The 23,488-nt window shown below is 41.3% G+C and overlaps 2 protein-coding genes and 2 long non-coding RNA genes across 13 annotated transcripts in view; 3 read left to right on the top strand and 1 right to left on the bottom strand.

The window, feature by feature from the left end:
- The window catches only part of Flo2 (flotillin-2), a 125,143-nt gene that overhangs the window by 44,596 nt on the left and 57,059 nt on the right, over nucleotides 1-23,488 (bottom strand). The window lies entirely within an intron of this gene.
- Nucleotides 480-2,498, top strand: LOC149090723 (uncharacterized). Of its 4 annotated transcripts, none has more exons than XR_016197392.1 (4): nucleotides 480-845; nucleotides 1,841-2,051; nucleotides 2,104-2,246; nucleotides 2,316-2,498. It is a non-coding gene; the product is annotated as an uncharacterized LOC149090723 (long non-coding RNA). The 4 variants fall into 4 exon arrangements; XR_016197394.1 differs by lacking the exon at nucleotides 480-845 and adding an exon at nucleotides 949-1,154; XR_016197393.1 differs by lacking the exon at nucleotides 480-845 and adding an exon at nucleotides 949-1,284.
- Nucleotides 3,044-4,946, top strand: LOC149090722 (uncharacterized). Of its 3 annotated transcripts, none has more exons than XR_016197566.1 (3): nucleotides 3,044-3,470; nucleotides 4,466-4,657; nucleotides 4,753-4,946. It is a non-coding gene; the product is annotated as an uncharacterized LOC149090722 (long non-coding RNA). The 3 variants fall into 3 exon arrangements; XR_016197567.1 differs by lacking the exon at nucleotides 3,044-3,470 and adding an exon at nucleotides 3,577-3,779; XR_016197565.1 differs by lacking the exon at nucleotides 3,044-3,470 and adding an exon at nucleotides 4,127-4,370.
- On the top strand, nucleotides 10,048-22,226 carry LOC108656492 (glucose dehydrogenase [FAD, quinone]). Its single transcript, XM_089264466.1, has 3 exons — nucleotides 10,048-11,210; nucleotides 19,691-19,941; nucleotides 19,996-22,226. The coding sequence occupies exons 1-3, from the start codon at nucleotides 10,753-10,755 to the stop codon at nucleotides 21,372-21,374; spliced, it is 2,088 nt and encodes a 695-aa protein (XP_089120592.1). The 5' UTR covers nucleotides 10,048-10,752; the 3' UTR covers nucleotides 21,375-22,226.

Here is a 23,488-nt window from a genome sequence, read left to right as displayed (position 1 = left end):
AATATTCTCATTTCACCGAAAAATAAATCAAACTCGTACTGCGTAAGAAGTATGTACACAAAATTTCAGCTCTCTAGCTCTTAAATCTTCTGAGATCTCGGCGTTCATATGGACAGACGGAAATGCCTATATCGGTTCAGCTCGTTTCCCTGATCAAGAATATATACACTTTATGGGGTCTGATACGCCTCCTTCTGCTCGTTACATACTTTTTCACAAAACCATTTCCCATTTTCAATGGGCTCAGGGTATAAGAACAAAAACTGTTTTTCAACTACTAACGACTTGTGCCTCGCTTTACACACACATTGTTATCACGCTCTAAAAGTTTGATGAAGAGGATTTATTCAACATATAAGTTTGACTATCAGCTTTTTGCATGGTTAAGGCGATATCCTACTCAAGCAGAGTACTCTTCCTTGCTGTATTTTTGCTGTCCGTTTAATTTATTATGAGTAAGGAGAAATTCTTCCCAATAACCTTTAGTGCAGTGTTGTTCAGGTAGCAATATGGCCGACAAGTAGTGTTGAGAAAACCTAAAATAGTAGGCGATGCTTCACTTTGAGTCTAGACAGTGTAGCACAAATTGTAAATCGTCATTCAGTTGGAGAGCTTCGCAGTGCTCGCATCTAAAATTAAATTCCAGTATTCCAAATTCAAAATTCAGAAAGAAAATAAAAATCGGGACTTAATTCAACTGCCGAACTTTTGTCCATAAAAATGTGCTTCTAAAAGTATTTGTGTTTTATTCAATGATTTTTAATTTTTGGGTATCATCATAGACGTTAAAAATGTTCATGTGACAAAATCCTGATTCTATTTTCGCTGACTCATCAAGTTTAAGGGTAAGTAGAAAATGTTCCCATTAATTATTGCAGTGTTGTTCAGATAGCGATGTGGCCACCGAGTAGTGTTGAGCAGAGCTGAAATAGTGAGCGAGGTAGGCTTTGCTTCAATGTGAAAATGGGCAGTCTAGCACAAATTGTAAATTCGTTATTCAGTTGTAGAGCTTTGTAGTGCTCACATCTTAAATAAAATTCTCAGTTTTTCCAAATCCCAAATTCAGCAATAAAATCTAAACCGAAGCTGCCCAACTTTTGGCTACATTTTTCTAAAATAACAAATAAATAAAAATATTGAAAAAAAAGCAATGGGTGCGTATAGGTAACTAACCAAACATTGAATTTTGTATTGCTGTCGGCTAGAAGTTATAATATCTTATACTACAAAGGAGGAAAGCTTGCTAATTTTCTTGTTGTGCATTTTCCGTAAGAGCCTTCAAGGGTAAGAAAGATTTCTTTTTTCTTTTTTGCGGATTTCTAATCCAAGGCCAGTCACCAAAAGTCTGTACATAATGTATAAAACGTTCAGGGACTTGTTTTCTTATTTTTTCCAAGCATGGGAATAATTATTAAAGCAGTGTTGCTCAACAGGGTGTGACAGATATGAGTGGTGAGTAGTGTTGAGAAATGCTCAATATGGCATTCAAATTCATCAAGTTTCTGTCACACACTCATTTCACGAGTCATCGAAGTAGGCGACGCTTCATTTTGTGGCTGGGCAGTCTAGCACAAATTGTAAATTCGTTATTCAGCTGTAGAGTCTCGCAATGCTCGCATCTGAAATAAAATTCTCAGTTTTTCCAAATTCAGAAATAAATTCAAACCAATTTGCTCAACTTTTGGCTTCATTTTTCTATATATTTTGCAAGTTTAAAGGATAAGGACAGATGTTTTCATGCTTTGGTAATTGATATTGCGATTCATTTCACAGATTAACATTAGCAAATTATTCTTATTAGCGGTTTCTAATACCTGATTTGTGTTTTCTATTCTTGCAGTTCGTTATGGATACCGTTCAATAATTATGGATGCCGTTTAAAAAAAGTCGATTTGTTTTTGGAGCAAGGTCCGAGGGTGTAAAGACCCTTGTGTTTGCTCATACACTTGAATGCAATGTCTAAGTATCGATATATATAACAAAATTATTGCGGCAAGGAGGCTGCCATCAATTTATTTTCATTTGTGCTTCATCTTACGCCGACCCTGACAGTAAGTATTTCTCTGACAATTCCAATTCCAACTAATACTTTGTTTGTTTCAGGATCTGCTGTATATAAAACATGACACAAAATAATGGAAAAAAAGTTTTGTTGGGGTGCAAGGTCCGAGGTTATGCTATCCTTGTGTTTGCCCCCGCATTGTGGTAGTGCACTAACATAACATTTCAAACCGAATTTCAACTATGTAAGACTCATTAATATGTAAACATTGGTATAATCACATTAATATATATTTCGCTCTTGCCTCCTGCAGACACACAATGATGAACATGAAAAACATGTAAACCTGAATTCTAAACTACAGACTAATGCTGCAGCCTATTCTGAAACGCTGGTATACACTTTTATTTATGTTATTTATATGTATTAGTGTTTACAATTATGCATGTTATCATATATCCATGTTTATTAAATGCAAAATAACCAATAGCCATGACATGTTCAATTCGTTATTCATCTGTAGAGCTTCACAATGCTCGCATATATGTAAGCAAACCTCAGTTTTCCAAATTCAAATTCCAGAAATGAAATAAATTGCGTTCAGACGGACAGAAGGACAAACCAATATTCTCATTTCACCGAAAAATAAATCAAACTCGTACTGCGTAAGAAGTATGTACACAAAATTTCAGCTCTCTAGCTCTTAAATCTTCTGAGATCTCGGCGTTCATATGGACAGACGGAAATGCCTATATCGGTTCAGCTCGTTTCCCTGATCAAGAATATATACACTTTATGGGGTCTGCCACACCTCCTACTGCCTGTTACATAGTTTTTCACAAAATCATTTCCCATTTTCAATGGGCTCAGGGTATAAGAACAAAAACTGTTTTTCAACTACTAACGACTTGTGCCTCGCTTTACACACACATTGTTATCACGCTCTAAAAGTTTGATGAAGAGGATTTATTCAACATATAAGTTGGACTATCAGCTCTTTGCATGGTTTAGGCGATCTCCTACTCAAGCAGAGTACTCTTCCTTGCTGTATTTTTGCTGTCCGTTTAATTTATTAAGGGTAAAGAGAAATTCTTCCCAATAACCTTTAGTGCAGTGTTGTTCAGGTAGCAATATGGCCGACAAGTAGTGTTGAGAAAACCTAAAATAGTAGGCGATGCTTCACTTTGAGTCTAGACAGTGTAGCACAAATTGTAAATCGTCATTCAGTTGGAGAGCTTCGCAGTGCTCGCATCTAAAATTAAATTCCAGTATTCCAAATTCAAAATTCAGAAAGAAAATAAAAATCGGGACTTAATTCAACTGCCGAACTTTTGTCCATAAAAATGTGCTTCTAAAAGTATTTGTGTTTTATTCAATGATTTTTAATTTTTGGGTATCATCATAGACGTTAAAAATGTTCATGTGACAAAATCCTGATTCTATTTTCGCTGACTCATCAAGTTTAAGGGTAAGTAGAAAATGTTCCCATTAATTATTGCAGTGTTGTTCAGATAGCGATGTGGCCACCGAGTAGTGTTGAGCAGAGCTGAAATAGTGAGCGAGGTAGGCTTTGCTTCAATGTGAAAATGGGCAGTCTAGCACAAATTGTAAATTCGTTATTCAGTTGTAGAGCTTTGTAGTGCTCACATCTTAAATAAAATTCTCAGTTTTTCCAAATCCCAAATTCAGCAATAAAATCTAAACCGAAGCTGCCCAACTTTTGGCTACATTTTTCTAAAATAACAAATAAATAAAAATATTGAAAAAAAAGCAATGGGTGCGTATAGGTAACTAACCAAACATTGAATTTTGTATTGCTGTCGGCTAGAAGTTATAATATCTTATACTACAAACGAGGAAAGGTTGCTAATTTTTTTGTTGTGCATTTTCCGTAAAAGCCTTCAAGGGTAAGAAAGATTTCTTTTTTCTTTTTTGCGGATTTCTAATCCAAATCCAGTCACCAAAAGTCTGTACATAATGTATAAAACGTTCAGGGACTTGTTTTCTTATTTTTTCCAAGCATGGGAATAATTATTAAAGCAGTGTTGCTCAACAGGGTGTGACAGATATGAGTGGTGAGTAGTGTTGAGAAATGCTCAATATGGCATTCAAATTCATCAAGTTTCTGTCACACACTCATTTCACGAGTCATCGAAGTAGGCGACGCTTCATTTTGTGGCTGGGCAGTCTAGCACAAATTGTAAATTCGTTATTCAGCTGTAGAGTCTCGCAATGCTCGCATCTGAAATAAAATTCTCAGTTTTTCCAAATTCAGAAATAAATTCAAACCAATTTGCTCAACTTTTGGCTTCCTTTTTCTATATATTTTGCAAGTTTAAAGGATAAGGACAGATGTTGTCATGCTTTGGTAATTGATATTGCGATTCATTTCACAGATTAACATTAGCAAATTATTCTTATTAGCGGATTCTAATACCTGATTTGTGTTTTCTATTCTTGCAGTTCGTTATGGATAGCGTTTAATAATTATGGATGCCGTTTAAAAAAAGTCAATTTGTTTTTGGAGCAAGGTCCGAGGGTGTAAAGACCCTTGTGTTTGCTCATACACTTGAATGCAATGTCTAAGTATCGATATATCTAACAAAATTATTGCGGCAAGGAGGCTGCCATCAATTTATTTTCATTTTAGTAACAGTAAGTATTTCTCTGACAATTCCAATTCCAACACCCATTCCGTGTAAACATTGGTATAATCACATTAACATATATTTCGCTCTTGCCTCCTGCAGACACACAATGATGAATATGACAAACATGTGAACCTGAATTCTAAACTACAGACTAATGCTGCAGCCTATTCTGAAACGCTGGTATACACTTTTATTTGTTATTTATAAATTTACATTTATGTATGTATGTACTTGTGTTTACAATTATGCATGTTATCATATATCCATGTTTATTAAATGCAAAATAACCAATAGCCGTGACATAAGCACTTTTTACTGGGTCTGGGGCATAACGTTTGCCAACTGATGATTGATCACTTTCACTTTTCGAGCCGTCAATTAGTGGCCAAAGCCAAATTTCGGCTCATTTCTATGCCGCACAGCACTTGGCGCCACAGCAAGACCAAACACCGAAGCCGAACACCCATGCATACAAACCGATGGCAATTATTCAGTGGGTCGCTGACAAGTGCACCTAGCGACACGCTTCATCGGAGTGTCCCACGCGTCAATGGGGCTCTTTAGAAAAAGAAACAATACTTAATTTGCTTAAAATAATAATTGCTTTTTTTTTAGTTTGACATTGGATCCAGGAATCCAGTGCAGGTGACGGCTAATCAAAAATTTGTTGGAACTGGAGTGAATTGGAATTGGAATTTGAATTCGTTTCCAAAACAGTTTTCCCCTAACTGTAAACAGCTTGTCATTTGTTTGTCAATTATATTAAAGGGTAGCTGGAATAGGATATTCATGTTAGGCATGACTGAACAGATTTCCTCTTATATAAAATGGGCTCCTTAGCTGCAGGTATAATCCAAAGCCTAGTCGCTCGGCACTGCACTGAAATCGTAATGTTTGGGTTAGAGGCTTTGATTACTATAGATATGGAATTCAGATAATGTTCACCATGTGTATTATTTATTGGTTACTGTTGTCATAATCGAGTATCTACACAGTTAGTTCCCATTTGAGCCGTTAGCTCTATATTACAAGTAGTTACCGTAAGCTACTTTCCCACAACACCGTCTCTCCGGACTACTCGAATGGGTTGAGTAATTAGCGCACACGTAGGGGCCTACTGTTTGCACTTGGCCCAGACAGGTTGTGGCAGATGCGTAAGGCAATACGAAATAGAGTTGAATGGTGCGCAATGAAAAGATCCATCTGAGATGCGTTACGCTGATTTGACATTGAGTTGCGACCGAGCGGGGCAACGATGACGGGCAGAAATGTACTTGCAGGCGTTTAGGCAACCGATTAGATGAAAGATGTCAGCCAAGAGCTACCTGTTACCACAAAAGCTGTCTACTGTCTGTCTGTGTGTGTGTGTCTGTGTGTGTGTGTGTGTGTGGTAATCCACGTGCAAGTACACGCTTGTATCTCTCTATCTGGTGAATAATATATATAAGTTTGTAAGTCTTGTTTTGTTTTGTCTCTTTGCTTGCCTTTTCTATGGCAATAGGTCACGTAGTGCTCGTGTAATATGCCACGCACCGCTTGGCTCTGTGGTTGGCCTCAGCTGCACACACTTACATATCCATTATACATTGACATATACTAAAGCTTTAATACTGTTATAGTAGCTAATAAGTAGCTGAGAAACGCATTTGCAAAAAACAAAAACACAAAAAAATGCGCACCGCAAATATATGGAATTCGTGAAATTCATTTTAGATTTCATTCCGATAGATATAATTTATATAAATTTTTGTATTTTACATATATTTTTATTTTTTATTACTTTTCTTTTTGTATTTATAGATTGAAGCATTCATTATGTCACCCCAAATTGTCTCTGCCTGAGTCTTTCACTTTTAATTGCTTTTAAGTAAGTTTCGGCGTTGATTGGGAAAGTTGACATAGAGCCGAACGCAAAACGAGCCGTAAGTACCGGAAATTTGTGCGCTTTATTATGTGCCGCCCGTAATTGTAGCGGAAGTGCTCTAATAGTGTGGGTCACTTAGACCCACCCAGAGTCGCTATCATCTTGCTATGGAAATATTTAGTGTGGGCCTCGGCAATGGCCGGCGCCATCTGTTGGCATAACATTTCACGCTGTTAATTTGCTTTTTCGTAATCTAGAGAAAAAGCCCAAAATAATCTTTATGCTATTTACGAAACGAAGTGTACGCCTTTAGGCAACAGTTAGCTCCGCTGACCAACTATTAAAGTTACTGTGGTAAGTTAGTAAAAGTAATTGCCGTAAGTGAATCTCAAGCAGCGCCATCTGTTGTGCGTCTTTCTGTCTTCAGGTCTTGCACACAGAATGACAAGTCGTGCCTAGTTTAATAACCTCTTTAATTGATTGCCCAAGATTATGAGTATGAAATTGTGAAATGTGGGCAACTGATTCGAAAACAGTTTACAGCCAACGCACGCCGTAATTTCCAAAGTCTCCGTCTGTCTATTGGTCTACTAGCTTTGCTTTTACGAGGGCATCGCGAGCGCATGTTGCCCAACGCCCTCGTCTTGTGAGTGCCCCCATGCTGCATTCTTCAATGGCATCGAGTCATAAATGCCCCACTTCTCAGCCCTTGACCATTCTTAGATGACAATAAACGACTTCACATCTCATTGAAGGGCCCCTCAGCACACGGTCAAGTTGTATATATGTAGCTTTTTGTTGGTCAACTCTATTTATTTAGTGACGTTTCAACTTGTATTTATTTTTTTGTTTTTCTTACCACAGTTGCGGACTCGTTAGGCTTTCCCAGCGGAGCCGACACATTTTCGCATGCCAAAGTCACGCACGGCGAGGAAAAACCGATTCGGTCGTCCGACCTTTTGTGTGGAATGGAAAACAATTGACCAGGCATCGCCTCGCAATTTATCGTCGCTGTCTTAATTTGCGGTCATTACATTTTGTTACGTATCTTCATTGGGGGCAAGCGTGGAGAAGCCTACTCTATGGAGTATACCAAAACCCCACCCTGCCGCCTCCCCTTCGGCCACACTCTCACATGTTTTGTTTGCGTAATTGAATTCGATGCGAGTCGAGCAATTGATTGACACATTTGTGCGCTGTTAAGCCTCTCCTGAACACCGTTCACAATTGGATGTACGGCATTGTTGTTTTTCGCTTAATGCGATTTCACTGAACTCGAGATTCTAATTGAGATGAAGCGCTCTACTTGGCAAAGAATGCTGTTAACAGGCATCAGTTAACAGCTGTGACATGCGCTGCAATGCTAACAGTAAAAGAAAGCGAGCTTAGCTCTTATTGAACTCATTCGCTCATGTGGAGCTGGTGATGAATTGACACATTGATTACGAATATCTCAGCTTACGTTTCTTGTATATCTTAGATCATTCATATTAAGAGAGTAGAGTCTATGTGTATAGCCCATCTACTAACAGTGACACGTTAACATTTTCATTTAACAGTTGATTGACTCTATTTACATTACTGTAACTCTCATAGAACTTTTAGCTTTTTATATACAAGTCTCATTTTAAATGCATCTCTCTAAAATTGTATAAAACTATTTCCAACCGAAATGAATAGCTTTTTTTCAAAAGTTCTCTTCTTTTCGTTCCATTTAAAACTCATATTATTATCTTTCATCTCCAAATGTATATTACATCGCTTTTGTTATCATTAACACACCTCTATTCTCAACACTTTTGCCTTTTAACAGTTAATTGAGCTGTTACAGACTGAGCTTGACAGCCTTTTGGCAATAACTGTTCTGTTAGCAACAGCTTTACAGCAGCACGCTCTGTTAGCCAGCTATTTGACATACTTTAAACACGATTTACTTCGTATATCATTAAATATGATTAAGCATCATTGATTCGATTCATTCAATTGAATCAACTTCCAGCCAATTGGCACACATGGAAATAATTGTTTTCCTGTGGCTTTTCCACTCATTTTGGCAATTGCACTTAGCCGGTTTTTTTTTTTTATTTTGGTAATTTCTTTAATGGAAATACATGGATCGGTAGTGGTATTGTGCATATGTAGACATTACATCCGCTGCCTCAGGAGATACAACTCATTCGACTCCTTATCTCCCGGCTCTGAGTAAGCTCTAGTGGCTTACGTGAGCGCACACACACATATTCACTCAGTCGGCTAAGTGCACATAACTGTTAAGTGAGCATGAAGGTCGTTTGGTTAAGTGAAATAAAAAGAGAAGTGAGTAAGCTAAGGTAAAAAGCGAAAGACGCGAGAAGAAAAACCACAAAACACAGCAACACAAAAAAAATGCCCAACGGCAGACGGACTTGTTAGCGGGAGAGCAATGCGGCAGGAGCGCCAAACGGTTGCCAAACGGTTGCCAATCGGTTATGCGCTAAGCCATCGCCAACAGTGAGTGCGAATGGAGTACGAATGCTCAACCGTTTCGCAACAGCTCCCGCAGCAGCTGGCGAAAAGGAGTCACCAAGCTGGAACGCGCTCTCAAATGAAGCCGTGCTCGTGAGTGTGTATTGCTATATATATATATATGTGTGTGTGTGTGTGTGTATTGGAGTATGCGTGTATTCGAAAATTAGAGCGGAGCGCGTGTTAAATTAAATTGAAAGTGAAATTGTTTTATATGAAACCCACATTTAAAAAGGGAGTATGCCAATGAAAGAGGAGTATGCAAATAACATTTAGTAAAATTACATGATGCAGAACAGTGGGTTAAGATTTTGTTAAGCGATTGCAAACATTAATATACATGAGACTAGGAAGAAACATGAAGAAGAATAGAAATCAGACAACATAACAAAAAATATGAATAAAATCATGAGATCAACGTGAGATCAAAATAAATAGAAGTAGATATCTAGATAATGAAAAAAAGGTCAAAGAAAACCAGAGAGAGAGAGAGAGAGGGAGAGAAAAAACAGATGGGGGGAGCAAGAGGGACAGATAGAGAGAGAGAGAGAGAGTAAGAGAGGGAGAGACTGAGACGGAGATAAACAGGGAGAGGAGAGATAGAGATCGGTCGAAAGAGTGAGAGAAAGAGAGAGAGAATATTAAGAAACCAAAGCGGAAGAGGAAACATACAGAGGGAGTGTGTGTGTGTGTGTGTGTGTGTGTGAAAGAGAGCGAGAGAGTGAGATTCAGAGTGTGAGTGTGAAAGAGAGAGAGAGAGAGAGAGAGAGAGAGAATATAGCAAGATAAGGTGAGACAGAAAACAATATAAAAGACGAATTAAGTTAAAATAAAATAAGCGGAGGGCAGTGGGAATGAGGAAGTGAGAGAGAAACGGAGAGCGAGAAAGAAACAACAGGAATTAAAATGAAAAAGAAACAGGCCAAACAAGAGAGACCTCTCTATTTCACTCCTGCGCATAAATAGGGACGCATATAAATAAGAAAATATAGTCCATGTCATCTAGCAGATCAAATCGTGATCGTGATCGTGTCACGCGCTCAGCTTCAGCTCAGCGCCGTGGCAGAGCAGACGACTGCGCGCGCAGAGCTCCTCAGCTGACGAGCGAGCTCCACAGGGCGAGCGCATGCGCAACCGCTTCAGCCTCTGCTTCAGCTTCGGCGGGGGCTGCGCAGCGACGACGGGCTTGCAACAAGAAAAGCGAAGCAGACAAAACGTCGCACACGAGTTGCTTTTGTGGCTCAGAAACGCAGCGGCTGCCAAACGAGTCGGTTGCCTTTTTTCAAAACAATTTTTTTTTTTTTTTGGAAAAAACGCAATTTATTTACGCGACGAGGAATTCGAAGCGCAAACTCGACGCGACTCGCACTACTGTTTATTTATTTTTCAAAAAGAAAACAACAACAGAAATTACTTTTTTTTTTATTATTATTTTCTGTCGAAGCCTAAATGAAAGTGCAGCAACAATTGTGATTGGTGAACGTGACTCGTGATTCGTGACTTGTGATTCGTGAGCGTTAATGAAAGTGTCGAAAAGGTGGATTCTCGATAAAGAAGATGATAGTGAATGGCAACAAGATGTGCTGAGTGCAAGAGGCGCTGAGGAAGACAACGCTTAAGGATAGCCAGAGCTCACAATTGAAGCGGCATAAGCAACTTAACGAGAAAGAGAGAGGGAGAGCGAGAGAGAGAGAGAGAAAGAGAGATAGAGAACAAAAGAGCCCTTCAATATGGTTGTTGTGCCTGCTCTAAGCGCTGCCGCTGTCTCGGTGGGCGGGCTGCTCTTCAAGGCGAGCACCGCCTCGAAGGCAACTGCCGCAGCGGGCGTGGCCGCTGTGGGCGCCTCGAAGCTGGGCCTGGCCATCGCCTCAGCGATCAAACTGACCACCGCTGTGGTGGGCGTCGGCAAGCTGACGATTCTGCCATTCCTGATCGCCGCCATAGCGTACTACAATTACGATCTGTTCGATCCGGAGAATCGGCCCTTCAACGTGCCGCAGGTGGAGCTGGCCTACGATTTCATCATCATTGGCGGCGGCTCGGCGGGCACGGTGCTTGCCTCGCGGCTGTCGGAGATACCACACTGGAAGGTCCTGCTGCTGGAGGCCGGCGGCCAGGAGACGGAGATATCGGATGTGCCGCTGCTGTCGCTCTATTTGCACAAAAGCAAAATGGACTGGAAGTATCGGTGAGTCTGAGGGCCCTGAGGAGCCCTCGCACTGACCCACATCGGACTGAGTGAGGGACAGCCCCAAGCAAACACTAATAGCAGTCGTAATAAAACAAAACAACAACTGGCCAAGTACACAATCGTCATTCGGCTTACCACCTTTCGGTCAAGTCAAACAAAAACACGCCCCGAACGGGCCTCGCATCTACTGATGCGTCACTTGCGACTAAATGACTTTGCCGATTCCATTTCCATATCAAAATCCGACATGATCTCGCTCTTGTTGTGAAGTGAGTCGTCCATTCAGACCCAGTTGTTACTGACTCCGTGTCCATTGGATCTAGGTATTTAGTGAGACTTTTTTATTTTAACTATGGACTGGCAGTCTACATATTAATATCATAAATTCAACAGATCTTCAGATTGCAGAGCTTTGCTCAAGCTAAACATATTTCTTTTAATATATTAGCTCATAGCTCATCCCCGAGCAAAACTCTTTAACCAATAAATTCGAGATGTGTCAAGACTAGCCACAGCAAGATAGTTACATGGCAAATAAATTAACGCTTGTCATATTTTGTGCATTTTAAAAGTAATACATCAACTAATGAGCCAAACAGATTAATATGAGGGCATTACAAAGGTTTAGCCGGTTCGCTTGAAAGTTTAAGTCAACTTTTAAAGTGGGATAAAGTAATACTAAGAATTAAGGGAAGTCTTCAACTAAAACTGGAAGCGGGTTCTTTCAAACTGTCATAGTAGTCAAAAATACTGTCATAAACAACATTTAATGAGAGCAATACGAGTTCAGGTTATGCATTCGACTTGATCCGAGACCTAAACGAAAGATCAAAAGTTCCCAATTGAGCTATCATGTGGTTATGGGTTGAATTCATTCAGTTTCTATGAAGCTCAAATCTCTTAGAACCCATTAATGTGGCTATAAAGCGTCATAAATTCATTGTATGTCTGCTTTCTCTGAACGATGTGTTTATAGTCTAATGGCATATAATTTATTGCCGTTGAATAACTTCCGTATTGACAGACTTGGCTCACACTTGAGGCGAATTCGATGCAATGCCGAAGATTGCCAAGTTTATGTCTTGGGCGGCGCCCAGTCTCTGGGAGTTTGAGCTAATCGTGTCGCTCATTCACTTTGGGCCTGACTCTGGGCCGGCCAGTTGGTAACTCTATTCAGTTAGCAGCAATCTGTCAAAGTGTTTGGCTTTTTGCGCTCTCTTTTCACACACAAACGCCAAATGGACGTGGATGTGGAAACACTTTGTCAATGGACGGCTTTGATTTGTCGGACAATAGAGATTTTCGCAGCGAATAATGCATTCATAATGTGCAGCGCACAAATTGAAAAGAGATTGCACTGCACAGTGTGCGCATTGGGTAACGAATAAATCGCCTAACGTTTTATGCAAATTATATATGCATAATAATGGTAACTAGCTGCATTTGGGATTTATGTCTATGATGCCTACTCAATATTTATGCTGAGATTTACATCCATTTTCTTTCACTTGGGGCACGTAGCCGGTGTCACTTTTCCAATTCGCTTTATGAGCTTCCGTAAATATCGCGCACTTTTACTTCTCGACACGTGACAAGGGAAAATATAGAATGAATATTCCGTCAAATAGTCGGACCGAATGCGAAATACCCTTGGCTGTGAATGACTCCAGATGGATAGTAGATAACAGAAAGCAGAATTTATCTCATTTCAATCGAATACACATACATATCTATTGCTAGCAATACTTCTGCATGGATCAAAGTACCTTCCCTTATTCTATGTGGCAAACATTTTCTTACAGGGCATCTCTCAAGTCTAGCAAACGGATTATCTGTTCATTTTAATGTCAAAGCTCTCAAGAAAACGTTCGCTTCTGCTGCCTACGTGACTTGCATCTTCTGGAGAGCTAAGACGCCCCCGCAAGACGCCCCTTCCCCCTCCGAGTAGCATGTGTGCAATTAAAAGAAATTAATTTCACACACACACACCGACTCTTCAATGAAATTAGAACACTTTACCGTTAGGAACAGTTGTTTATATCTTGTTTATATTTGTAGCTCTTGAAGTCTTCGGCTCAGCTGTTGCCAGCCACCTGTCTGCTTATTATTCATGAGCCGATGTTTAGTATTGTTCGAACCGTATTTCAATACCGTAATCTATTTAACTGTTTTCGGCAGGGCCCGCATCGAGCACATCGAACATCGGACTGGGCGTGGCCCCGGCCCTGTAGCGGCCACAAAAATTTCACTTTTTTTTCGGCATGTCAGAATTCCATTGGCATTAGCATGCGACGACCGCAAGCTATTACCAAAGTCTCGCACACACACACACACACGCACACCTTTCAATTCGAATAGCATTTCCATTTTTCATTTCATTTGGACTGGCTTCGCCTGCATTCGCTTGTAATTGAATGCAGCAGAGCGGTTCAGTTGCCTATCCACTTCCCCGCTCGCCTCCTGTCGATTCCCGGCTCTGCTGCCTCCCGGCCAAATGCATACGAAATAGATATAACACACAAACACACACACACACACTGGAATGAAGCGTGTGGCAATCGGCGCCTGTTTTCCACGCCATTGCATCACTTTCGCGAGGCACAGCCACGCGTTATGGCCAATCTACAACAAAAAGCAACAACAACAACAACAAGAGCTACGGCTAAGGCCAGTACCCTGTCGCCAGGGGCACCCAGCATAATCCCTAGCCAGCATCGTTAGCTCATTTTCCGTCTGCTGCCGCAATCATCAAGATTCGGGCATTGAGAAAGGTTTTAGACGAAGCTAAAACACTCTGCTTGCCACATGGGGCATTTAGTTGCACTTGAATGATTTGCATGTGGTAAAAGTATGTAGAAATATTTTACAAATATCTACCAGTTTTTGTATACATAGAAAATATCTTTCATAGCAGCTCTATAAATTTGACTAGGAAATATTATGTAACTCTTCGGCAAATATTTGACACAAATCATAGTGGGGCACATTTCAAGCGCTCTTTCAATCTTATCGAGTTTTAATTTTCTTGTATTTATATTTATTAAATTCACATTTCTTTCCATCCATAAAAGTCGTTTCCCCAAACGTTGTTTTCCTCACGCAGTTTGGCAACGCTTGACAACGGCTGTAATCTTAATTTTATGACAGAGTCAACTTTTCCTATCGAGCTATTCTGCATAAATTTCAGATTTATATGCAAGTCTACCAATATTTTTATTACAAGACAACAGTAAATATTTGTTGGCAACGCTAAGCACAAGAAAACAAATCGAAAGGGCATACAAAATTCAAATCACTTTACGTTACTTGATTATTACTATCGATTGACTATCAATCACTCGCTGCTGATTGATAATAAATGATTATTTCAAGTGCTGGCAACGCTATTGTAAATGAGCAGGTGGCAACACGACCAGCCGAATTGAAAGCCCTCAGCGTGTGAGCAAATCATCTCAAATTAAACTGTCCACAGAGAATTTATTGATTTATGTGTGCCTTGGCGTTGCCATCACTGCGATTACTGGCAATGCCGACCTCTCACAGCCCCATGCGAAGCCCAAACAGATCTGGTCAGCCTGTTGACAACGGCAAGACCAATGGCAGCCACAAGGCACATAACAATTTCCGCCAACTGTTACTGAGTTATTAACGCACGTGCTAGGCACTAAATGCTCGGTTAACTGGGGTTGGTTGCTTGGCTGTGCCCCAAAATCAACAGATGTTAATTTACACAGCGCTCTCCGTAACATTTGACGCGAATGTTACGCAGTTGCGAGCAATTAAAAGACTGTTAACCAAATAATGTTGATGTTTACTGCGACACTTGGTATTTATTGTGATAATGAGCTATTTGGCAATCCTATAGATTAGGAATACACACGCACACTAACACACACACACACACACACCGATTAGGAGCACGCCCATTAAGCTGATGCACAAAATATTTCCCATACTCAAAGTTTGCCCGCCTGCAGAGACAGAGGCCTTGTCGCTCTTTGTAGCGCAAGTTGATTGTCGAAGATCTTCTTCTTCTCGTGCTGTTTCTGGTTTATGTAATGCTCAAATGACCTCAACGAATTCGCATCACTGGCGCCGTGGCATCCGAAATGTCAACGCGCCTAATTAGCGCCTGAAACTGACCGCTCGACTGCAGAAATCTATATGTACATATGTGAAAAGGTGGTGCAGGGGGAGCAGGAGAGGAGGGGAGGTAGGTGACTGGGGTGTGGTAGGGTGGATTGTTGAACCGGCATATCCTACAGCAACAATTTCTCAATCTAAATGCAACGAATGCCACATGGCCAAAACCGGATCGGGCCACATAAAGTGGGTTAATCGGTTACAGGCTGGAAATGGCATGGAATGAAATGAAACACACAGCCAGACCTGAACGGAGAAACACCAGCAACAGCAACAGCAGCAGCAGCAGCGCTGAAAGCTGAGGCGAGTTGCCTGGCTGTCCGTTTCGCTGCCTGCCTGGCTGGCCAAATGCAATGAGCACAATTGCCAATCAAAAATACATGAAACGCAAACAACAGCAACAACAATGAAAATATCAACATCGCCTGCGTCTCGTCTCGTACGACAGGCTTCAGTGAGTAGCTTATAAAAACAACAACAACAACAACAACAAATGTGCTCAGTAGAAGCACTCCAATCTCTTGAGCGCGAAAGAGATACACTAAATAGCACACACACACACACACACACACACATACTCACAATCATAGCTATAGGCATACACCTGTCAGCTATATGTCTAGAGCGTCGCCAACAAAGCGCTGCAGCATTTCACAATTCGTCTTTGCTATGGCTAGACCCACTTTTGGGGCCAGTGCATATCAAAAGACTTAGGACACGAACTTGCTCAAAACAACAACCACCAAATCGGGCTAAGCAAATATTTGCAATTGTTAGCAGACGCCGCATAATGTGTAACAGATCGAGACCTTGAATTCAGCGACAGCAACCAATTTACATACCTCTCGATATAGCCATGATATACATCTTGTTCAGCTTGTCAATTGAATTAACATTTAAATTTGCAATCGAAATTTGTTCAAGACATAAACAATGATGTAAATGAGTTACTGTTTAACCCATGCTTGAGGTGTTAATGTGATGTTAACGCAACAATAACTTTAATTTGAACAGCAAATAAAAGACAGGTCAAATTACCCACATTTAAGGCGTGCAAAGAGCGCAGTGGAAGTCTGACTTGGTATTACTAGATGTACATATTCATATATAGATGCTCAACTAGATGGGCGCTTATGTGTGCTTCAACTAAAACGGTTATAGTCTATAGAAATTTTGTAAATCAGCATCATCATCGTTAAGGTAGTAGCTGTTTTTCGATACTCAAATTTTGTTCTCTTTTTAAATTTACCTACTATAACTAAATCAGCAAGAGATTATCAGACGTGGAATCAATTAGAATCAAACACCGTTACCCAGCAATCGATTCAACATCTGAAGCTAATAGAGATAAGATCAAAGTCGATGTTGACATGTTAAAGCTTAGCTCAACCTCTGCGCAAAGAAATTGGCTAAGGTTAACTATCAGAGTAGGGCTCCATTTGAAATGCATTCCAGCATGCCGAGGACTCTTTACTCTGACTTATGCCATTTATTTCCATGTTAATATACGCACTTCATGCTTGGTTCATTTGTCTACACTTAGGCCCAGCGGAAAATTTGGAGCGCTTCAAAATGAAAGAGTGTGAAAAGAAGTGCAAACACTCAAAGCGGGTCGACCGTCCATAAATATATAATATGCAAAATAATTGCCCTCGAAGAGGGCCCCAAAAATTAGCTAACAATAATTGGTAACGTTTATGTGCGCTAACTGTTAAATGGCTAATAAACCACACTCAACACACACAGGCACACACACACACACACTCGCATAATACTTGCGTCACTTGTAAGTGAATTTTTGGGGAAGTGGAAGAGCAGAGGGAGAGAAAGTTAACCATTTCATGTCAGACTCCGACGAGGCGAGCGAGAGACTCGCATATTTGAGCCAACGCATGATTTATTGAGTCAAGGCGCATAGCCAATGTAGCCGAACTACGCCCAACAATGCGCCGGCGCACAGTGGTGCAAAACCTAATGACCGATGGCCCGTCGCCAAGCCACCTGATACCGTAAATGGCAGCATATTAATTAGGGCCTCGTCGGCATGGCGAAGGCGTGAATGAGCTCGAATGATCAAGGCAAATAAAAGCCGAGATTATCGGCAGCGCATAAATATGCATCAACAAAGCAGAGGCAGCAACAACAATCATAATAGCAACAGCAGCAACAACAACAACACGCTTTGAACACTTTCATATCCGAAACTCTTACTCTTCAATCTTCAATGGCAATCTATCTCTGTCATTGCACACGTCTTGTTTGCAGCTTGACCAAGTTTTCCGCGACTGGCATTTCGTTTCCTTTTTATTTCAATTTATATATACCCTACAGGCAATTGTGGCGCCAAAACGGGTCTGACAGACTTGAAAAAATACGAAGTAAGATTAAGATTCGCTAAGAGCTACAATTGTGAGTGGATCTCAATCAGTCAAAGTCTCTAGGATATCCATTTATATATACATAGATCTCATTCTCTACACTCTCAGCTATCGATTTTCATTCATTCAACTTGACAGGGTATTTGGCTAGTCGAGTACCCTCTCTCTTTCAATGTTTTTTGCTTCATCCATTGCACTGCAGTCGTGCAGCAGCTGCTGAGCTCATTGTTGATTGTTTTGCTGCTGCCTCTTGGATGGTATTTCTTGCATGCTGTCATTTAATTTGCAGTTCGTGCTACTTCCTGTATGTTTAACAAATGCGTAACGGGACAATGGATGCAACTAATTAGCACAGCGAGAGGACGCCTCCGTGGAGCTAAATGCCAGCTGCCTCGGCAACATTTGTAGGCGTTTTGTTAACAACTTGCAGTCAAGCGCTTGCGACTTGGCATGGGAAAACGAAATTGACAATGAAAACAAACCAGAGCACTCGCTGAAAGTGAAAAATAGCGGAAAATTTCAGCATAAAGTGCTGCAAATCTGCGATGCAGATAGAGATTAAATTAATTATGGAAGTTGAATAATATATCATTATGAGTTCCTCAATGAAAGCGAAACTCTCATTTAAAAAAATAATTAATCTTGATAGCGCTTAACTCGAATAATTCAATATAGCTCTCTCTCTCTCTCTCTCTCTCTCTTTCTTTCTCTCCCAATCTCCTTACCTTTCTCTATTTGCCCTGCCTTGCTTTCATTTATGTAATTTTCTCCCTGTTGCTCTCTCTCTCTCTCTCTCTCTCTCTCACTCTCTCTCTCTCTCTCACTCTCTCTCTCTCTCTCCTTCTCTACTGCTCGGCTCTTGCCGTTTCTCTCTCTCACTCTCTCTTTTTCTCTTCTCTCCTCTCAACTCATGTACTCCGTTCGTTATCTCTCTGCTTTTCCTTCTCTACTCTTCTCTCTTTAGTCTCCTCTCACATAAGAGAGGGATCTCTTCCTCTCTCTCTCTCTGCTCTATCCTTCTCCTGCATCTCCTCTATCACTCTTTCCTCTTTCTCATAATAAATGAAAGCTGCTTATGCAAAGATCTTCAGCCACGGTAGTAAAACATAATTCGAATCATGATCTATTGATTGGAAATAATATCTTTTCATTTTGCTGATTGTAAAAAGAAATTTCAATCACAAAGCTAATATTTGAGTAAATATCTCAAAACGGGTTTCGTCTTGTAAATTGGTTTAATAGAGCTGCGATTTGATCTCTTGATCTCTCTTTCTCTCTCTCTCTCTCAGCAGCTCACACGACTCGCAGCTCTGGGAAAACTTGTCTGTGGAAACATTTCCAGCCAGACTTTAGCCCACAGGCCGGGAAATCCTCGTCACTTCCAATAACGACACTTAATAAGTGCCTTGAGTGTGATTTCTTTCGGCAATTGACGTACTCTGAGTACTTTAATTATAAACAGTTCGTGGCCCAAGGCAAACGGGCTAAATGCCAACTAATGCCGTAGATCAGGTACAATTAGAGGGCCGAGCTTCAATTGCATCAACTTTTTTGTTCAAGCCAACAGCACTAAAGCCCCAAACGGTTTGTTTGTTTTTTAGTTATGCCAAGTGTTGTTGCTGTTGTTGTTGTTGCTGTTGTTGATGCTGTAATAAAATTTGCCCAGTGGCAAACAATTGTTGGCCGCATTCGGATTTCTGTTGCCAGCTGTTGTTGTTGTTGTTGTCAGTTTTTGTTATTTGTGAATTTCATTTCGGTCCAAGTGGCTGTCGCTGTGGGACAAACGGGGAGTGGTGGGCGTGGCCCTTGAATAGTTTAGCTAATGGGATTTTATTGTCGTGCGGTGTTTACCTGTTGATTAATGATGAAAGCGCTGCCAACAGATTCGCTAATTGTTTACATTTTCTCCTTCTCGCTCTTTCTCTCTCTCTCTCTCTCTCTCTCTGTCTCTGATAGCACGCAGCCTCAGCCGACTGCCTGCCAAGCGATGAAGGACAAACGCTGCTGCTGGACACGCGGCAAGGTGATCGGAGGCAGCTCCGTGCTCAACACGATGCTCTACATACGCGGCAATCGGCGGGACTTTGACCAGTGGGCGTCGTTCGGTAATCCCGGCTGGTCGTACGAAGAGATTCTGCCCTATTTCCGCAAGTCGGAGGATCAGCGCAATCCCTACCTGGCGCGAAACAAGCGCTACCATGGCACAGGTGAGTCGCACCGGTTCATCAATGTGAGCTTGCCCTAAGTTCGATTCATTTCAGGCGGCCTCTGGACGGTGCAGGACGCGCCCTACAATACGCCAATCGGACCGGCCTTCCTGCAGGCCGGCGAGGAGATGGGCTACGACATCGTCGATGTGAACGGCGCGCAGCAGACGGGCTTCGGCTTCTATCAGTTCAACATGCGCCGCGGCTCACGCAGCTCGACGGCCAAATCATTCCTGCGCCCGGCCCGACTGCGTCCCAATCTGCACGTGGCGCTCTTCTCGCATGTGACCAAGGTGCTGACGGATCCGCACACGAAGCGCGCCACCGGCGTGCAGTTCATCCGGGACGGACGCCTGCAGAACGTGTACGCGACGCGGGAGGTGGTGCTGGCAGCGGGCGCTATTGGCAGCCCGCATCTGATGATGCTCTCGGGCATCGGGCATGGCGATGAGCTGACCCGAGTGGGCATTCCCGTGGTGCAGCACCTGCCGGGCGTGGGGCAGAACTTGCAGGATCACATTGCGGTGGGCGGCATTGCCTTCATGATCGACTACCCCATCTCGATTGTGATGAAGCGCATGGTGAACATCAATACAGCGCTGCGCTACGCCATCACGGAGGATGGACCGCTCACCTCCAGCATCGGCCTGGAGGCAGTGGCCTTTATCAATACCAAATACGCGAACTCCAGCGACGATTGGCCCGACATGAACTTCATGATGACCTCCGCGTCGGTAATGTCCGACGGCGGGTCCCAGGTGAAGACCGCCCACGGCCTGACCGACGAGTTTTACCAGGAGGTCTTCAGCGAGGTGAACAATCGCGATGTCTTTGGCATCTTTCCCATGATGCTGCGCCCCAAGAGTCGTGGCTACATAAAGCTCGCCTCGAAGAATCCGCTGCGGTACCCGCTGCTCTACCACAACTACCTCACCCATCCCGACGATGTGAACGTGCTGCGAGAGGGCGTCAAGTCAGCGATTGCCGTGGGCGAGACGCAGGCAATGAAGCGCTTCGGCGCACGCTTCTGGAGCAAGCCGGTGCCCAACTGCAAGCACCTGACCATGTTCACGGACGACTATTGGAACTGTTTCATCAGGCAGTACACGATGACCATATACCACATGAGTGGTACGGCCAAAATGGGACCGCCCAGCGATCCCTGGGCCGTGGTCGATCCCCAGCTGCGGGTCTACGGCGTGCCCGGGCTGCGTGTCATCGACGCCAGCATCATGCCGACGATCACCAATGGCAACATACACGCACCCGTCGTCATGATCGCCGAGAAGGGCGCCGATCTCATCAAGCAGCTGTGGCTAACTCCCACCACCAAGCCAACGGATCAGCAGTGGCGCTCGAAGCGCTCCCTTCCGCTCGCCGGCAACGAGACACTGGCGAATGCAGTGCGACAATGGCCATTGCCCAGCTCGTAGCTCGAGTGGGCGATGCGTGGCCCGGGCCCGGGGCACAGCTAAAAGCTCTCTGACAGCTGCTCAAGGTGGCAGACTGAGCCTAAGACTAATCTTGTAGCGGGCAAGACAAACTAAACAGTTTCTGGGAGCTCAATTGCAAGTAGTCAGTGCAATTTGGCTTCACTGTAGCTTAAATGTATTTTCTCACTTTCATTCCTGTTTCACTCTTCACTAAGAAGCTTTCCTTTTGTAGATTTTTTAAAATTATTTTTGCTGGTTTTTATCAGCGACTTTCATTAGTAGTCCCCACTCGAACATCTTTATACTCATTCATTTGTATATCCCCCACTTTTCCCTTACGTATTTAGCATTTCAATTCAATTTTGAGCTTTAAGCAAAAGCTCAGCTCAAAGTAGAATCCTTTGCCAAACGTTTGTATACGCATATATATTTTGATCATAGGCGCGCACCCCAAAGCTCCTTGAGTTTGATTTGAACAAGATTAATCCAAAGCTCTGCTACTTTAGGCTTTAGTATAATTGGAGCAAGCTGTGCAGCCGGGTTTAGCTTTTAGTTAGTTAATTCTCGTCGCGTATCTAATTTATTACACTTTAGTTCGCTTTGCAGCTCCTCCCACTGTGCGTCGTCCTTAGTCACATAAGCGCTTCTTGTATATATCGAGTCATTTATGCTAATGCGATTCCTTGTTTGTTGTGTACATATGTATATAGAAACATATATGTGTGTATTCCTACCTATAAACATTTTTTTTACATTTTTTTTTATTCGACGTTTACACTGAGAGTACCTCAATTAGTCTTTGGCTTGTAAACAAAAACATTTCGATTGACGATTTAATATGAAACACAAACATGCAAACAAACAAAAAACCTCAATTAGCAATTAAGTTGGATACGAAGTACTACATTATGTATTTTTATTGGAATAGTTGTTATATATATATATATCTAACGAAATAAATCAATGAGTACACAAATAAACAATGAAACTCGAAGCTGCCATATGTGCATTTACTTCTCCAGATGTCTGTTTGAGCAAAGCATAGCAAATTTAACCAAATTAGTCGTGCAGAGTATCTTATAGTCGTGCACTTCCGACCCTCTTACTTGCTTAACACATAATGCGCTTTACAGTGCATTTCAAACCTGCGCTTGTTTAGCTGGCACACAAACCCACATTGCTGATCAGCAAGTACACAAACCTTACGTGAGCCCGACTCAAAAGCTTACCTGAAAGTAGAAAGAGATTTTGTAAAGTTAACAAATGCTTTTCATTTATTGTTATTATAGAAATATAAAAAGCATTGAAAGCTCTAAACTTATTTGAGCTATAATGTTAAATAAATTCCACAAATGATTTCAATGTTTACTCAACTAAAATCGCACTTGAAAGTATGCTTTAAGACTATTATTAGAAATTAGCTTGAAATGGCATTTGGAATGCAGATTTGAAATTAATTAGGTGCACCAACGTAAAATTTTGCCTACTTTTTGCATTTATCTAGATATGAAGTTTAGTGGTAAATGAATTACAGTCTTGGAATATATAGTATGATAGCTAAAGATCTAAGATCTATACTTATAAGAAAGTATAATCAATAATTTGGTAATTAGCTCTTGAAACTTGATTAGTTCAGTAAACTTTATGTGTGTGTATATGTGTGAATTTCCCATATCCAATATTTTCAATTTTATTTTTATTTTATATTTAATTTTTTTTTTTTAATATTTTTTACTAAATTTTATTAAGTATAGAACCTAAACATCAGATTTAGTACTATACAATATTTTCGATGTATAACAACATCGCTTAAGTTTTTAATACCAATGATTTTTTATAATCTTTTAATTTTTTAATATATTTCACACATAATCCGAATAAGTCTACTAAACAAAAATCGAAGGAAAAAACCTTTCTTTTAGGAATAATTTCCCTCTGTCAGAAAATTGTTATCGGTTTTTGATTGAGTTATATTCGATTGAATATAATTCAATCCACTCTTACTATCAAATTTATTTTATTTGCAAACATGTGTAAAATATCAAGAGCATTCAAGAATTTATAAATGCCTCTAACGAAACTACCAACTCAAACAATGAGCTATCAAAATTATA

This window comes from Drosophila navojoa, chromosome X (genome assembly GCF_054131105.1).
Source record: "Drosophila navojoa isolate 15081-1374.11 chromosome X, UAZ_NAV_1.0, whole genome shotgun sequence".
NCBI lineage: Eukaryota > Metazoa > Arthropoda > Insecta > Diptera > Drosophilidae > Drosophila > Drosophila navojoa.
Note: the sequence above shows the minus strand (reverse complement) of the source record. Positions and strands in the feature narration are given on the sequence as shown.